Raw genomic sequence first — 18,432 nt, 5'->3', positions numbered from 1 at the left:
CTATTGAACAATCAAGCCATTTGCCCTTCTAAGAAACTATCCAGTGAACGCCTAAGCAGATTAGGACTTTTTGCACTTTTGTATATTTTTCAAAAGTCGTGGACCCATGTGTTTGCACTATACGTAGCGTGGGATAGGATTAAAAAAAAAAATGACTACACGTTTTCTATTTTTTCATTTTAGTTCTTTTTGGAGTTGGACCAATGCATTAAGAGTATGTTTACTTTGTATCAAGAGAAAAAAAAAAAAAAGTGAAGAGTGATTCATTTTTTTATTAAGTAAAGTGTTTAATAACAGTATTACAGATTTAATGAGCCCCACACAATATAAAGTATAAGAAAAAAGAATTCTTAGTATTAATTTCTTATCAAAGAAAATATATGTTAAATTTATTTATCTACCATTAATAAATTATTATATAGTCAATGATTATTTAATTGTGTAAAAAGACATTTAGCGATTATATTCATAACATTGTTATTCTTAATTTTAGTAAACAAAAAAAGAAAAGAAATGAGGTTGTTTCATATTGCACCATCTGATAGTCGAACACACTTATAAGAATCAATGATTTTTAATTCTATTACTTTACTTTTCTTGTCAATGTTATTATCTTTTGCATTATATTCTATTACGCTTTGGTAAACTCACCAAAAAATAGAAAAATTTTGTGATAAGTTATAAATAAAATTTGTTGATAGAACACAGTTTTAAATCGTTAAATCATATAATAATTACAAGGAATATTTTAGCACATATTTCTTTAAAGAAGTACTTATCAACTAAAGTATTCCCTTTAAAAGTATTTCGAACAAAAGTACAACTTATCTAAATTTGATGAAAATTCGATAATTAAAAACTAATTTTTTTAAATTGAATACCTTTTTATATCTATTACATAGTTATCTATAGTTGCTATAGTTAACCAAAGAAGCAACTATAGACTAAACTAGTTTTTTTTTGTTAATTAAAAAAGATGATCAGTGATATTCTCACGCCTCACTGGACGCCTTGAGAGAAATTTATTGAGACCGCTGGTTAGACAGTGGGAGAACCTGATCTATCTTTCCATTTAGCAGTATTTAAATAGTCTAAGTCGTCATATTTAAATCACTGGGAATTTATCCTTTAAAAAAAGTATTTCAAAAGACATTACATAATCATAGAAAAGAAAAGTCAGCGACGCCTCTTAACATTAATTGCTATTAGACTGTAGCCTCTAGCTTCGTGTTGAACCTTTTATGTCTAACAATGGAAGAAGTAAAGCTACTAGGATTCTGGCCAAGCCCATATAGTCACAGAGTCATATGGGCTCTGAAACTCAAGGGTGTGGATTATGATTACATAGAAGAAGATATTTCCAACAAGAGTCAATTGCTTTTGGAGTACAATCCAGTTTACAAGAAGATTCCTGTTATTGTTCATCGAGGCAAACCCATTGCTGAGTCCTTTGTCATCCTTGAATACATTGAAGAAACATGGCCACATAATCCATTATTGCCAAAAGATGCTTTTGAAAGAGCCTTGGCTAGATTTTGGATCAAATTTGGAGCAGAAAAGGTTGTTTCACCTCCCAAATCTGTTTCATTATTTGGTATTTTCTTTTCAAATTTTTTCATCATATGTAAGGTAAATTAAAAGTTAATAATTTGTTGGTGATTAGAAAAGTCCTTTAGGGTACATGACTGATCACATAAAGAAAAGAAACAACTAGCATAAATTATTAGGATGGTAATTTGTCCACAAAATTTGCTAAGTTGTGTCATTCCAAAACAGCATGAAGTTATGTTTAATTTCCATGATGAGCCCAGTAACTTGTTTTTGAGATGTGTGCTTGAGTCTTGTTTTAATTTTCACTATACATAGTTTAGGAGATCTAGAAGGCACATATAAGGAGGCCTATTGTTTTTTTTTTTTTCTTTTTTAAGCCAACTAACTTTTTCTGTAATTCAAGAGTTTTTAAGGGATGAGATCTACTATTCCCATAACTTACAATAACTTTAGAAGCCAAACGAAACAAACAACAAGGGATCGAGAAGAAATTTTTGTTTGCTTTTATAGTACTCTTCCTTTCTGGAGTACCAAGCGTTCTAGATGATAATATTAACAAAAAATTAGGAAGAAGTTACACTACTTCCCGTTTTGTTGAGAGATACCCTTTGCAGCTCAATTTCAATTGTTGGATGATGAAATATTCAATCTGATCCGTTGTTTTTTTTTTTTCCCCCCCCCCCTAAAGCTTGACAATTTTCCTTTCAACGGCTGATATTTTTCTTTCTATTATTTATTGGTGAAATTTAGACTGCATGGTACATCATAATTCTTCATGTTTCAAAATTATGCCTTGCTTTTTTTTTTTTTTTCCCCCCTAAAGCTTGACAATTTTCCTTGGTCATTTGACATAACTCACTCTTACAGGTGGATCCCGTTTGTGGTTCATTCTTTACCAGCACTGCCGGTGGAGAAGAGGGAGAAAAGGCAGCGAAAGAAGCACTAGAAGTGATGAAAATCTTGGAAGAGCAAGCCCTTGGGAACAACAAGTTCTTTGGGGGAGAGACCATAAACATGGTAGACATAGCACATGGATGGATAGCTCATTGGATGGAATGCATAGAGGAATTGGTGGGAGTGAAATTGATTCAACCCACTACTTTGCCTCGTTTGTATGCTTGGGTTCAGAATTTCAAGCAAGTTCCTGTTATTAACGGAAACCTTCCTGACCGGCAGAGATTGTTGGCTCATTTGAAATCCGTAAGAGAGATGGTCATGTCGACCAATCCTTAATATATAGACTCATGTTGTTGCCTTGTTTGAATTAAGATAGTGTGGGGCTTTAGTTTGAAAAGACACGACTTTGATCCTACTTTGTATATAAACAGTGCTTGTAATATTTAATAGCTCTATTCATATTTCTAGTGACTATTACTATATACATTAGAGTAATTTTGAATTCACATATTAGTTCTAATGCATGACCTCACAATTTTAAATGGTAATTTTTAATCGATTAAAAACAATCTGTAGTCAGTAGTACTTTTTGATCATATTTGATGGGATAAAAGTGAAGGACCTTTTTTGTTTTGATAATATTTTATGTGAAGAACAAAATACAAACTCGGAAGTTAATTCGCGGCAAGTCGATTGGGAAATATGTTACCAAAATCAATTGACTTCAATGAATTATTAGAATTGAGTTTCTTGTTAATCATATACCATTAGCTAATCAAAGTGTTGTAATGTTTGTTCACAATTAACTTTTAAATATGATATCACTAACATTGAAAGTTATTAAAATTGCTTTCAATTAGTAAAATATCCGCTTTAACAGAGGAGCTAATAAATTTTGACACAAAAAACAAACCATCTAAAGTTATTAGAATTAGACATAGCATAAATAGTTAATCAGTGGGCTATATCATTCCCAGTACGAGAGATATATATATATATATATATAGCAAATTATTGCCACTTTTGGGTGGAGAAATAGCATCACAAATGTCTTCAATAACATTAGAATCCAAAAGCCGAGACTCCGAACAACTCTGTTCACATTTAGCGCATCTGCCTGAACATTCCAACAATCAAAACCACATGAACCAGCAAACCAAGCTCCTTCCCTAACTGCTGGTGCTACGTGCTCGCCTACATGAGGTGAGAAATGTTCACAGATCTCATGCCATCGCTTCTGTAACTAAGCCAAATTCATCCCGTATAACCATCCCTACCCCCATATAATTCAGCACCTCATTCACAGATGCATTATCTACTTCAACACATTTCCATGCTGGTTGCTTCTGGAGTTGTAAATTTTAGTCAGACTCAACAGGTTGGTTCGAAGTCCGTCACTATTGGTCTTGCCCGGCTTAGCTTGCTTTTAGTGTTTGTGCTAGGCCGATATCCGACATTAATTTTTTTTATTATATTTTATTTTTAAAAATAAATTACCCTTAAAATGCTCGGGCTAGCCTGGCATGATCTCAATCCGTCGGGCTTTAAAACCACACCAGGCTAGGCCTTCCTTCTTTCTTTTACTAACCGACCTTAACTTTCACCTCTCATGACTTCTACTGCTTGCTATCTTGCTATCACCATATCACTAAACCTATTTAAAAATTAAAAAAAAAAAAAAAAGTTATTGAAGTTTCTTATTCATCAAGGAGTATGCATAAGGGGACAGAAAAGAAAAGAAAAACAAATAACTACTTTTACAATAACCCTTACTTAGTGCTGAAAGTTCTAGTCGCATGGCTCAGTCCGGCGGTCCGAAAGGGATGTACGGGCCGGACCAATCATCTCTAAATAAGCATATATAAGCATAGCTCGGCCCTAAAGCCCACTAAACCTGGCACTGGCCCGACCTGTATGACTTAAAAAAAAATTCACTGCTAACCAGCGGCAAAGCAAGACAACAAGTTAGCATTTAGGCCTTAGTAGGTTATATGTAAAATAAATGCATAATAGATAGTGACTATGCTCAAATTCTAATGGAATAAAGTTTTATTTATGTAATTATAATTGATTCATTAAAACCTTATCAAGAAAAATGGATAAAACCCGGTAAAGGTAAAGAAAAAAGAGTAGTATTATTTTCATAATTTACAATTTACATATAGTTAAAAAAATAAAAAACATAGTTATTCCAAAAAAAAAAAATCTAACCGCCTCTTGCACTATTTCTAACCTTGAAAGCATCACCGTCAATATATAAATTATGAAATTGGTCCATTAAATCTTTGTCCTCAGTGTGTGTTATATTCGCAAAAAAGCATTTCCTAATCTTATAGAGATATTAGCACCTCAATCATTTCTGGAGTCAACGAGGTTCTGCTTTCATCAATTATCCTTCCAATTGTGCTAAAGGCAGATTCTAAAGGTCAATAACGATATAGTCAAAGTATCACCATAGATAAACATATCGATGTCGATGGGGTTGTCGAGGTTTTGATTTATGGATAATATCGACAGAAATATCGATGTCGACGGATATTTTGAAAAAAAAAAATGAATACCTTGAGAAAACCTTAACATTTTTTATTGAAACTATAAAAAAATGTTAAAAACAATTAATATTATTTAATTTTGACTAATTTAATAACAAAGATAATACATTTTGGTAAAAAAAAAATTAGATTTATGCCAAATAGTATAGTAAAAAATTATCATAATTATACATAGAGCGATTTAAATATAATTTTACATACTTAATACAAACAAGGCAAAATAATTTAATATATTACCTGAAAAATTAACTACTAAACATAATAGAGCTGTAACAACCAGAAGAATTAAGACAATTTAATTATGTAAATTGTGATATATTAGTGTGCCTAATTTGATTTTCTTCATTAATCATACTTATTAAATATTTTCTTATCTTTAAGTTTTAAATATTTCTAAGTAATTTTAATTATTTTCAGTATTTACAATTTCACCTCAGAAGTATATGAGAATACATTTCTCCTTCCTTTTCTTTAAATTATCTCTTGATACTTATCTATTTCTTTTCTTTATTATTCTTTCTTCCCTATACTTTTCTCTCTCTCCCTCATATCTCCTTTTGTCCCTCACTTAAACTATTTTTCTCTCTCACATCTCTCTTCTCTCTCTCGTCACTCACTCTCCCTCACTCTCTCTCCTTCTCTCTTTCTCTCAAATTTGTCACTTTCTCTAAGGAAGTTTGGATTAGAGTTGAACCAAAGAGGATTTCTAAGAAGTTTTCTTCCCCAAAGGAAAGATTGAGGTAAATTCTTTGAGAAATCTACTCTTGAATTTCGGATTTTGTTTTGGTGAAACTTCATCTTGGTTTGGTTTGAGGAATTCTTGGTTTAAACTTGGTTTTGAGATGAACTGTAGTTGATTTCATGTTTAAATTTGGGGGTTTTGGTTCTTTGAACTTGTTGAAATGTTTAGAAACTAGTTTTAGTGATTTCTCATGGATTTATCTTGAAATCAAACTCAAAAATACAAGTTTTGGTATTGTCTCTCGCTGTTTCGGCCAGTTTTTCAGGCTTGTAAAACACCCACCGGCTAACTGCCTCGGACTTCACACACCAGCCAGCTAGTGGATTTGTATTCATCTGCCACCGGTCGACCGGTTTGTACGTATTTTACCCCAAAATGCTTTTAAAACTTGTTTTGACCCCAAATTTCAATGGGAAGCTAAATTAACTTCATTTGGAAACTCAAAGTAAGTGGATTAGCCACACTAATCCTTGTTTTATTCTATTTTTCTTGTTTGAGTTTCAATTCTCAAAGAACCACAACTTGAATTATGAAGTTGTTTATAAACTTTAGTTTTGAGTCAAGGCACACTTATATGATACAATTATACATAATTAAGCTAGATTTATTTTAGAGGTGAGGTATAAACTCTAAAACATTATTTTGATAGCTAAGCTAGTGGTGGGATTGGATATTGAGCTTCAAAGATAAGTGAGGCTAGGACGACGAGAAGCTAATTGATATTCAAGAGGTAGGATATTCTTATTCATATCTTTGATAGCCTTGTTTAAAATGTCTTTGGCTTGTGGAAACGTTTTAAAGATAAAATGTGTTTGACATTACTAAGATTTAAAGAAGAATTTAAAGTAATATTTTCTTAAAATTAGATATTTTAAGAGCTGGTAAAATACATGATGGCCTAGAGATTGGGATATGCAAATCATATCCTTTGAGGCAGGCCCCGAAACTCGTATGGGCCACTCCATAGCGTGGGTGGTGATATTATGGCTTTGCAATAATGTGAGTAATTTATCATATTCGTATAAATTGTGTATTAGCACATGAAACTTGAATTTATGGATTATTTCCTTTTATTAAAGGATGTTTGGTTCCGGATGATATGTTCAGACCGTGTACTCTTTTAATTAATAAAATTTTATGAAATTATATCATACTGGGTCTTTCGCTCACTGTTTATCTTGTTTTCAATATTTTAAACCCCTCTCAGGCGACGCTAGAAGTAGTGCCAAGTAGATAGCGACTACCGGTAATGCTAGCTTATGCGGATCAAGTAAAGAAGTTGTAATTACTTCTATAGTTGCTATACATCTCTAAGGCGTGTATAATTTTTGGTTTGTAACCTTAAATACTCCTGGACTGTGGTTGATGTCTATATTCATTTCCTTGCTTTGTTTATGATACTACAATACGGATTTTCCTGTGAGGAATCCTAATGTGAAATCCACATCACTCTTCTTGACACTTAATTGCTTCTAAATTGTGGGGTTTGTTTGGAAATTCTTAAATATTTTATCTTTGAAATTAATTTTAGCATTATTAAATGTTTAATTATTTTTCTTAATCCGATTTAATTTCTAAACAAACATCCACGTCACGAATCCATATTTTGGGGTGTGACAAGAGTGCTTTTAATACCAAAACGAGTTTCTAGCATGATGAAAAGCATTAGGTAGAATATGATCTTGATCTAAACAACAAATTTACCAAGATATTACCCTTAAAATCTGAAGGTAGTTGTTGATGTGCCATATATATGTTTCTTGATTTCTTCCCATTGTTAACCTCATAAATTGGATACTGTGAGTTTATCCAACTTGACGAATAGTCTTTAAGGATGTATAATGACATTTCAACACTGTCCTGTGGTGGAATACACTAAGATATTAAACAAATTAACCATCTTAATTTTGTACTTTTGAAGTAGATCTCATGTGAGAACTATATGGATGATTTTAACCATATAAACTTTGTTTAGTTCCTAAGCTCATGGAATCAAAACTCAATGCCACATGATCCTCATCAATTTGACACATTTGAGTCACACCACATATTCTTATAAATTATTTTCCTACGAGGACTTGTTGCACTACATTCATGATCTTCGTCTTGTGTAGCACGAGTAAAATCTTCTTTCCTGGTGAATGAACTCAAATGTATTTGAATAGGATTCATTCATTTAAAAAGTAAAAATTATTTTAAAAACTAATTAAGTCTTAATATTTTTAATTGCTTTTGATTTGAATCATGTTGTCACTTTTTATTTAAAAAAAATAAGGAAAAAAAGGTGCTACAAAATTGATTTTTGTGCAAAAATAATTTCCGGTATTTTGGACATTTTGTGGACATTTTTAAAAATATCCTCAATATTTACAGTTATTCACGAATTTTATGAATATTTTTAGACATTGTAAATATTTTATAGAATGCCAGAAAGAATATTTTCCTCTCCGATTATTTATGTCGAGACTTTAAAATATGAATAATATCATAAAAATGTGATAATATCGTAGATATTTCACCTATGAGTATCACGTGCTAATATTAAAAGTACTAGAGACTAGAGATCTTGCACTCTGTAACCTCCACCACGTCAAAATGACCCTCACGCCAAAATTCCCCAACTACTTTTACAATGACCCTTGCCACGTCTTGACATAGCTGTGTGTGTGTTCTTTTACAAATTGTGTATCAGGTGAATTGCCATTTCTTTTATTGAACGTTTAATAAGATTGTGAGTTATTTTTGATGTTTTGAGTTCTCGATTCAAGTCTCATGGTATAATTTTTTCCCCCTATTAGATGTATTAACAATTTCATTAAAAGAATATTAATTCGAGTTTTCAATTTCAGTTTTGTTACAGTTAAAAATACTTATAAAAAGTCACATTTAATATTTTCTTCAACAGTTAAAAGTTTTTAAATAAAATCATATATCAACTTGAATTAAAAACTCGAATCTGCAAACTTAATGAGACCTTAAACACCCAGTTTTCAATTGCCAACCAAATTTTTAGGGGTTTTTTTTTCTTTTTTATGAATAGGTAGATTAATGTTATTGTTAGTTACCAGAACGCCAACAAACTAGTGAAATACTTTTAGAGAAAAAGACAAAACTAGTGAAATACTCTTTAAGTAATGTTTGATATATGGTTCTGTTACAGTAAAAACTCATTGTTTTGGTATGTTACGGTCTTTTTCTCGCATAAAAAATTTTAATTTTAAAAATCATAATCAAGAATTTTAATTTGCACCCATATAACAAATGGGCCCACGACAAATCAAATGCCTAAACAAATAATTAATTTTAAGAAAAAGGACAATTTTTATAAATATTCTTTGAAATAGAGTCAATTTTATTTCTACCTTTTAATATTAGCTTATATATTTATATTTTTTAAATTAAAACTAGTTAAGCGATAAAATTTTTTAAAATGAATATTTTTAATAAGGTAGTCACGTATTTATAAATGTAGAATATGTAATTTTCTTTAAAAAAAAAGAACAAAATATTATTTAAAAAATTTCTCTAATGTTATCTCTCCTTTAAAAATATCAGTATTCATTACTTATAATAGTCAAATTTATAATTTTTTTAATTTAATTAATTTTTAATCAAATTTAATATAAATTTATCAACTAATAAACAACGATATTCTCAAAAAAGAATAAACACCAGAAAAGGTCCTATTATTTATCTTTTTAGAAATATATATATGCTTGCCTGCCCCGTAGATCCCACATACGTCACTTAAACATAACGGCAGGTAATATTATCAGCCACGCCAAATTTGAAAAAGTAAATAATAATAACAATAACAACAACAGCAGCAATAATAATAATAATAATATTGAAATGCAAAAGCAAATAAAATTGAAAAACAAAAACGCAAAGAACAACAGAAAGAGAGAGAGAGAGGAAACCCGGGCCAGGAGATCTGCTCGAACAAAAAAAAAAAAAAAAATCACAATCCCACTCCTCTCCTTCTCTCCGATCTGATCGGACTCTTTGTCTGTACGAAATTTTCAGAATTTAATTTTAATATATTTATATAAAATTTCATTTTACCGTTTCGAATTATCCGACCGTTGATCGTCGAATTACGTCGCCATTTCCGGAATCTCTTTGATCCAGAATTTTCCGTCCTCTTCTGGGGTTTTCTAGCTAGGGCTTTTCGTTGGAATTAAGCGTTGCGTGCTTCTTTTCGGATTTGATTGGGAATTGTGGAGAGGATTTGGAGGTTTTTTATGGTCAATTGTTTGTTGAATTCTTTTGAGCTTCCGATTGTTCGTTGTGTGTTTCGATGGCTTCGGCTCAGGTGCTTCCGAACACTGTGGCTTCTTCGAGGAAGCAAGAGCATTTGGAAGCTGGAAAGCGCCGGGTATGGATTCTGTTCCATTCTTGTGTTTCGTGTAAAATTCATGCTTAATGGAAATGGTGTTCATTTTAGTTTCAATTCTGTCATTCACGAGATGTTTAGCGCTTTACCGAATTTTTATGGTTGCTATTTTGGAATTCGGAAGCTGAATTAGGCAATAATTTGGGACGAAAACTCAGTTTGTTGAGCAGGTATTTCTGTTAAATCTCTTGTCAAATTGGTTATAGGGAAGAACATTTTGAATCTCCATGCTGAAAGATCTACTATCTTCTGCTGTCATATTTGAGTGCGGTTTGATTGTTTGATGTTACTTGTTGCTTGAATTCTGTCCTAGTCATGTTTTATTAACCCGACGCCTTGTATGTCTACTATTGAGTAATGGAGTGGATTTTTCTTTTATGATACTCGTTATTGTTCAAATGATAGAAACAGACTAGGATGGCTGATATGTGGTTGCTTTGAAGGTGCTTCCAAGTTCCAATTGTTATTTTTTTTTTTTATTTGGGTTTGAGACTAGTGGTATTGATGTTGATCTTAAGAACTGCTAGCTTTTGGAACTTGATTTTTAAGTTTTTCTGGGATGCCCTTTTTTCCTTTTTCCTCATGGTTAACAGAAGAAGAGAAAGTACAAAAGGCAGGAAAATTTTTATAATTCAATGTTATGAACAATGATAAACCTTCTCTTTCAACAAGAAAGGGAGTCAGGAGGAGTTATAGAATGATCAATATCAATATCTCCATAGCTCGGTCAATCTTCATTCGTACCCGTATACCTGAACAATGCTAGGTAAAATTCTGGGATGCCAATATTCGAGACCCAACACATAAAACCGAACCCACACCTAAGCAGTCGACTTTCACTTGTATGGATTGAAATCCATAATCGACTGCTGCCGGCGAAAACCCAATTGTTTAGTCAATTTTTCTGGGCTGTTCTGTTGTTTGGTAACCTTCAAAATCCAGTCTAACTCGTAGGTTGACAATCTAATTACTTGAGTTGTGATTCATGACATAGGAAAATGTTTGTATCTCCATTTGATATATAAACTATGAAGCTTTTAAAGAATGCATGTTCTTTCAAAAATAGATTTCCTTGCAAAAATTTCATTGTTAACTAATTTTCTTCCGTCAATTCTTTACAATGGTCGATTCTTGAACAGATTGTTTCTTGATGGTTTTTCCTTGTTTGTCTTAGAATTTATACCTGTTTTTTCCTATTTTTTGAAGCTAGAAGAATTCCGTAAGAAAAAAGCAGCAGATCGTTCCAAGAAGGCTTCGTCAACCAGCCAGATTCATGCCTCTGAAGTCAATTCGAATGAGAAACAACCTTTAGAAACTGAACACGCGCGAGTTACAGATACAAATGGAGCTGGTACATCTGATCTACTTGGAAATGCTGTTACTGAATCTTCATCTTTAGAAATAAACAATGACAGCAATCCAATTGATGCCATCCAGAAAAGTGAATCAGTTTTGTCAAGTGATAGGCCAACTAGTATTTTTTCATCAAATGAGTATAATTCATTTTCTTCAGATCAAACACAAAAGCATGCAAATGGTCACGAATTTAAGAAAGATGGCGATTTAGGGTCTGGTGGACCTTTAGATGTTTATCAAAGCCATGGGGAGAAAGGGAAGAGCAATGATGCAGAAAATTATACAGGAGACTTGGGTAGACTTCCATATGGGACTGCATCTGAACAGTTTTTTGCTTTACGCTCAAGAGGAAGTAAAGATTTTGATAGCAGTATTAATCGACTTAGTTTACACAGGATAGATGAACCCCAGTTGAAAGAAGAAAAAACTCCATCAAAGGATTATACAATTGCAGATGCTAGTTCTCAAGTTTCTGTTGTACGGATCTCATCTCAGAATTCCATTAGCAGCGCTTTGCAAAGTGAGCCTAGTAGTGCCAGCGGCTCTAAATCGTCTTCACTTTATGAAGGTTATTTTATTTTTTTCACTTTGGGATTTGATTTCATTTTCCAGTGTTTTCACATATTTACTTATTTAATTATTTTTGCAACTGTTTACTGTTTTTCTGATATCTACTTTGTGAAGGAAGATACTAAGTTAAGTATTTTGGATTTCATGGTAGACATAATTCGACCAACTGCAAACAGAAGAGGCATTGCCGATGATGATATGCAGAACAATGTGAACTTCAGCGATCTTATGTCTTTCAAGACGGGCAAAGAAAATATAAGTGGCTCTGCTAGTGGTCTGTTCAGTATGGAAAATGGAGCTATCCAAACAATTGGATCTATGGGTTTTGAATCTAATTTCAGAAGCTCCCCAAATCATGTACCACTATATCCACTCACAAATGAAACGAATTCTAGAAGTTCTCGGCCATCTTTTCTTGATAATCTTAATATTCATAAAGCATCTTCAGGATCTCATTTCAAAAAAGATGAATTTGGGAAGGATTCATTTAAGTCCAACAGTTTAAAACCGAAGAGCGTAGATTTTCTTGGACCATCCCCTTTTCACAAGCCATCTGTGGACGCTGGAAGTTTAGGGCCCTTTTCAAAGATCAACTCAAGTACGTCACAAGCATTTGACCCTTCAATAAATTCAGTTTCTGATAGTATAGCGGGTGACCAGCCCAAACTGTCTGTAAATGAAAATGGCATGGAGTGGAAACATGAATTCTACTTACCTAAGCAGAATGAAGACTTTGCTGCACTGGAACAGGTAACCCTATTCTCTTCTTTTGCGTTTTACGAATCTAGTTCTGTGGTTTTCCATGGAATACTCAGTGATTTTGTATTTTCTGGTTTCTGTTCTACTTATGATTCATTCCTTTACTGAAGAAAATACCCCTAGAGATTGTGGAGATGCGTATTGTTTCCAAGGCATTCAAACCTAAGCTTATTGAGGGATAAATATGTTGGGACTTTGTGCCTGATCATTCAACTATGTTTCGTGAAGGTGTAATATTCATCCAGAAAAATTGGTTGAACTCATGACTCATGAGTTAGTCCGTGCCATCTGACTAACATTTAAGCAGCTGTTTTTTTAATGAGGAATTTTGAGCTGTTGGTTTCTTTGGCTTAGGGTGGAGATTAGTTGAAATATTACTAGGAAGCATAGATATCTCTTCTTTGAGCTTTTTGCATCATGGTCATTTATTTTGATTGTTTATTTATTGTGTTTTATTTTACCCAGCATATTGAAGATTTGACGCAAGAAAAATTCTCTTTGCAACGTGCACTTGAAGCTTCTCGTTCTTTGGCAGAGTCATTAGCTGCTGAAAATTCATCTCTTACAGACAGTTATAATCAACAGGTTAGTTTATATATTTTTGCTCTTTGCTATAGAATCCTATGTAACGAATGTAATTTTCTCTTTATTGAACTAAAGTGTTCATGAAAACAAAATGGCAAAAGGCACATCGTCTTTCTACCCTTATTTATTTTTTATTTATTGCTTCATACTTGATATGACTACTAGTTATAGGAAAATTTTTATCTCATTGATGCATTTATGCCATTGTTATCCAAGGTTTGTTTAACTCTTTTCTTCAGTTAACTAACAAAGGTTGCATGTGAAGTAAATTGTTATGTCATACATGTGGGCAGTGCCACAGATTTCAGCTTTTCTATACCTTATGAAGAAGACTCTGATAAGCTTCATTACTAAAAGTTCACATAAGTAAATTCTAAGTGATCAACTTGTATCACTGGTATTCTTTTTTCATGCAAATCATAACCATTCTCACTCTTTTTCAGTTTTTTGGTGCCTAAATTTATTAATTCTAACCATATATGATACAACTTTGAACATGATTTATTAACTATCTCTTAAGTTGCACCTGGAGTTTTGCTCTATGTCAGGCTTTGTGACCATGTTTTAGTAAGAAGTTAACTGTGTCTGTGACAGATCAATTATTTTCGAACTCTTCAAAATATACATGATAACACCACATTTCATTGGTATTGCTACATTTCTTCTAACTGTACTCATGTTTTTCTCTTCCCAGAGAGGTGTTGTTGATCAACTAAAATCTGACATGGAAAAGTTACAGGAGGAAATCAAGGCTCAATTGGTTTGTATAATTTTCTCTTCGCCACTGCTGAGGCTCAATTCTATTGGATTTTCATCTTGAGCTAATTACATTCTATTGGATGTCTCGTGTGTGTGTGTGTGTTTATTTGTGAAGCCACGTGTATGGTCAAAGATGCCATCTCTAGAATACTTTTACCTATCCTTCACCTTTTTGTTCTACTATTTGTTCTCTGTCTGTCTACCATACCCCAGCCCCCCTTCCTCTTCCTCTCGTGCTCTTTTTTTACAAGATTTTTGTTTTATTTTTTTAATTGCTACCTTGTAACTGTTAATATCACAGGCGGAACTTGAGGCTGTCAGAAATGAATATGGAAATGCACAGCTGGAATGCAATGCAGCTGATGAACGTGCTAAATTATTGGCTTCAGAAGTTATCAGTTTAGAGGAGAAGGTAGTGCTTTCATTTGGTATTCAATTTCTTTCTTCCTTTGTGCCCCATTTTTCTGATTGTTCAAATGAGCATTTCATTTCTGTTTTGAATTCCATGAGGGAGTGGGATTGTTTTTGTTCTTGATAAAGTCTTGAGAGGGATTGGCAAATTATGTTGCCAATGCTATTTAGAAACACAACTAGTTTTTCTGGATGTGGCGTGCATATGAGTCTTTCAAGTACAGTGTTATGTCTTTATGCTTAATTTATAGGCTATTGGTGTTTGTCATTTCAATGGTGTTTGGAATTTTCAATATAAGTGTGTTTGGTACACCTTTTTTTTTTTGTCATTTCAATGGTGTTTGGAATTTTCAATATAAGTGTGTTTGGTACACTTTTTTTTTTTTTTAAACTTTTTTGCTGAATGTGTTTTGTACATGCATTTAGATGTTGGTTACTGATGATACGTCTGTGGCAGTGGATGTTTTCGTATTTATATGTATTTTGAGCTGATTTCATTCATCTATTGTTTATGTAGGCACTTAGACTAAGATCCAATGAGCTAAAGCTTGAGAGGCAATTGGAGAACTCACAAGCTGAAATATCTTCATACAAGTACGTAGTAGTTTTGTTTGGTTGTGTATGAAGAATTCTTAATTCATGAGTTAACTATTGAATATGTAACCTTGCAGAAAGAAACTGTCTATCTTAGAGAAGGATCGCTTGGATTTGCAATCAACTATTGATGCTCTTCAAGAAGGTAATTGTGTTTATGTCACGTGTACTAAAAAAAGAGGTAGCAAATTGTTTTTTTTCCCTTGGCCAAAAAAAAAAAAAAAACGACAGCAGTTCTTTGTTACTTTAATGAGTAGGTTGACTTAGTAATGTGTGAGAGTAAAAAGGCTGGTCTAGAAAGTTGGAGCTTTAGAAATTTTTGATGGTCCCTAGCATCTCGCTCTCTTCTTCATAAAAACTTTTAATACCAACTACCAAGCATATTTACAATAGAAGAAAAACTTGCAAGCATATAACAATTAAAGAAAAAAAGTTAGCATATTTATTAATTACACTGCATATAGCGATTAGCCTCTGTTATTTTATCTTTTCGGAAGCCATGTATTTTGTAATGAAATAAAAAAATAAAAAAAATAAAAAAACAAAACAAGGAAAGTTCCAGTTTGAGAAAATAACTCGCTTGTGAATCAGATTGGTAGTGTTTACGCTGGAAATATTTATTCTTTGTTAACGTTATTTTGGTGCAGAGAAGAAGCTGTTGCAGTCTAAGTTGTGGAAAGCTTCCACGAGTGGAAGGTCTGTTGATCTTACAAAAAGTTCTACAAACAAGAAAGACATGTCTACTACTACAGAAGATTTAGGTACTAAATTATTCTCGGGACTGTCCTTTTTCTTATTATTTTTGGGTTTGGGTTTACTAATTAAATTCATGCAGCAAATGAAGATACCATTACTGACACCTCAAGTCAGGAAACAAGCGATGCATCTGTTGTTGGAACTGATGCCTCCAGTTCTCCCATGTTGCCGTTGAATGGATATTCAACTGCTGAAGCTTCATTTGCAATTCTACCTCCTGAGCAATCGAGAATGATTCAGAATATTAATACTTTAATATCAGAGGTACATCTGTCCTTTTTAATCTCTTGTGGAGTTATGTCATTTTTCTGGTCAGAGATTTTAGTCTTCCAATTAAAGCTAGTACACGTCATACAAATATTTGTTCAAATAAATCAAGTGTTCCTAACAAAAAGCTTCAAATATCTCCTTGCAGTTAGCTTTGGAGAAGCAGGAGTTAATACAAGCTTTGACGTCCAAGTCATCTCATTGTTCTAAATTGAAAGTAATGAAGTTCTGAATCTTCTTTTTATGACAGTGAATTTAGCAACCATGTTCTTTTTTTAAGCTGTTGCCATTCTGGCTTATATTGTCACTGCGATAAACAGGAGAAGCATACTTAGATTGTCGTATAAATATCCATATTTGTGGTTCATAATTATTTTTACTAGTCTAGTTCATATATCTGAATCTTGGCATGGACAATGGCAATATCATTTGTTTATGTTTAATGAATGAAGGAGTTGAACACCGAGTTGTCCCGGAAACTTGAAGCTCAAACTCAGAGATTAGAGCTTTTGACCGCTCAAAGTATGGCCAATGAGCATATTTCAGCAAGACAACCCGATTCCCATGATATACGCGATAATATCCCATATGCAGATGAAGGCGACGAGGTACCATTTGTTCCCTTTATTCTAATTCAAAACATACTGGAAATTCTCATGATGATAACCAAACAGAAATTGGATTACTATCTTCTAAGCACCAAGCTGAGCATATTTTCAGTTGTTGGAATTAAAGGGGCTTTTCTTCTAGCAAAAAATTAAATAAATAAGAGGCTTTTAATTACAATGGTTGAACACAGTTTTCATCTTCTCTCTATATTCTCCTACTAGGTGGTTGAGCGAGTATTGGGATGGATCATGAAGCTCTTTCCTGGAGGACCACCAAGAAGAAGAACCAGCAAGCTTCTTTAAAATGGAAGTCGGTATGATGTCAAGTATTCCATGCTCTGACCCGCTTTTCTTCTGCCTCGCTTTCTAGCGCAAAATCGAGATAGTAAACTGTGTATATATTTGAGCCAATTCTACACAATTCTTTTTTTCCCAATAGAAGAAAAATGAGCTTGTTTTGAGAGGCCTTCACGTTCATTGGTCAATATCCATGTCATTTGTTTTGAAGTATGACAATAAAGAAAGTTCTTTATTGATATAGATATAAATCTTAGACAGTAACTTTGGTGGATATGGAAAAGCAAACTGGTATACACGAGAGATTGTGTTGTGCACCTATCGTTAACTAGCTATGTTCTATTGTATTGTATTTGTTATTTGAAAAAAAAAAAAAAAAAAAAAAAAAAAAAAAAAAAAAGAAAGTAAAGTAGTTGTGGCTTAAGCCTAACAAATGAAGCATTTTAGCATATTTTTTTATTCTACATTAAGGGTGATGGAGTTCCTATCACTTAACAACTAACTATTCAATATATCCAGCTTACCCGTGACATCAAACTTGTTTCTAGCAAACTGCTTATTCCCTACGGAACTCATGCCGAGTCCATTAAGAATATGTTAATCGTAAAAGGACATTTAAATCAAAAGACAAATTGAGAAGCGACAACTTATTCAAAACGGCATCCATAGAGGGCAACAAGGAAAATGATGCCAGTAGGAGTGTTCGCGGATCAGATTATACAAATTAGGGGTCAATCTGTAATCTAATTCGTTAATGCGGATTGAAAAAATCTCAATCTATTATCAATTTAACAGATTCTCAACCCAATCCAATCTAATCCGCAATTGAGTCCGTAGATTGGATTATATAGATTCGCATATTGGCCTATATTTTGGACCTGATCTCTTGTAGCTTCTCTCTTTTTTCAATATTCTCATAAAATTAATAATAAAATTAAATACAAACATAACATAAAATTAAATTATATATGAATTATATAATTGGGAAAAAAAGGTTACATATGTAATTTAAAAATGTATATAAGAAAATATGTATAATCTTGTGTGGGAAAATCCAGGTGACACGTGGGATAGCGACAACGTTACACGTGACCCTACTTCTCCTCACAAAGCGAGGCTCACTTCCCCTTTACACTACGAAGAAAGCCCGCCTTAGGGCGTCGACCCCTTATGCCGTCAACCCTATGACTTGTGCAAATTCCCTACGCCACGGAAGGATCGGCGGTCAGAAGAGGCCACCGCCCACTCAGCGTAGACGTCGAGGGAAGAGCATGGGAGGCGACGCCCGTATCTCCATAAAGGTGTTTGACAACCAACTTGCGTCTGGCACTG

General features: G+C 33.1%; 2 protein-coding genes across 3 annotated transcripts; both read left to right on the top strand.

Moving 5' to 3' along the window:
• Nucleotides 1-1,206: 1,206 nt before the first annotated feature.
• LOC21402830 (glutathione transferase GST 23) lies at nt 1,207-2,954 on the top strand. 2 transcript variants are annotated; one of them, XM_010095575.2, is made up of 2 exons: nt 1,207-1,560; nt 2,419-2,954. In XM_010095575.2, exons 1-2 carry the CDS (start codon nt 1,252-1,254, stop codon nt 2,782-2,784), a joined length of 675 nt encoding a protein of 224 aa, XP_010093877.1. In that variant the 5' UTR covers nt 1,207-1,251; the 3' UTR covers nt 2,785-2,954. The 2 variants fall into 2 exon arrangements, with proteins under 2 accessions (XP_010093877.1, XP_024019761.1); XM_024163993.1 differs by having other exon boundaries at nt 2,451-2,789.
• Nucleotides 2,955-9,626: 6,672 nt separating this feature from the next.
• LOC21402829 (protein BLISTER) lies at nt 9,627-17,493 on the top strand. Its single transcript, XM_024163991.1, has 13 exons — nt 9,627-10,120; nt 11,345-12,062; nt 12,216-12,814; nt 13,289-13,408; nt 14,103-14,168; nt 14,469-14,579; nt 15,096-15,172; nt 15,250-15,317; nt 15,820-15,933; nt 16,008-16,192; nt 16,344-16,412; nt 16,648-16,803; nt 17,026-17,493. Exons 1-13 carry the CDS (start codon nt 10,043-10,045, stop codon nt 17,104-17,106), a joined length of 2,442 nt encoding a protein of 813 aa, XP_024019759.1. The 5' UTR covers nt 9,627-10,042; the 3' UTR covers nt 17,107-17,493.
• The last annotated feature ends 939 nt before the right edge of the window (nt 17,494-18,432 follow it).

This window comes from Morus notabilis, unplaced genomic scaffold, assembly GCF_000414095.1.
Source record: "Morus notabilis unplaced genomic scaffold, ASM41409v2 Scaffold67, whole genome shotgun sequence".
Taxonomy (NCBI): domain Eukaryota; kingdom Viridiplantae; phylum Streptophyta; class Magnoliopsida; order Rosales; family Moraceae; genus Morus; species Morus notabilis.
Note: the sequence above shows the minus strand (reverse complement) of the source record. Positions and strands in the feature narration are given on the sequence as shown.

Excerpts from the sequence above, each read along its gene's own strand:
- LOC21402829 (XM_024163991.1), top strand. The coding sequence starts at position 10,043 with ATGGCTTCGGCTCAGGTGCTTCCGAACACTGTGGCTTCTTCGAGGAAG. Across the intron at positions 14,580-15,095 it reads TTATCAGTTTAGAGGAGAAG|GCACTTAGACTAAGATCCAA; the intron begins GTAGTGCTTTCA and ends TTGTTTATGTAG. Across the intron at positions 16,413-16,647 it reads CTCATTGTTCTAAATTGAAA|GAGTTGAACACCGAGTTGTC; the intron begins GTAATGAAGTTC and ends TAATGAATGAAG.
- LOC21402830 (XM_010095575.2), top strand. The coding sequence starts at position 1,252 with ATGGAAGAAGTAAAGCTACTAGGATTCTGGCCAAGCCCATATAGTCAC. Across the intron at positions 1,561-2,418 it reads TCAAATTTGGAGCAGAAAAG|GTGGATCCCGTTTGTGGTTC; the intron begins GTTGTTTCACCT and ends TCACTCTTACAG.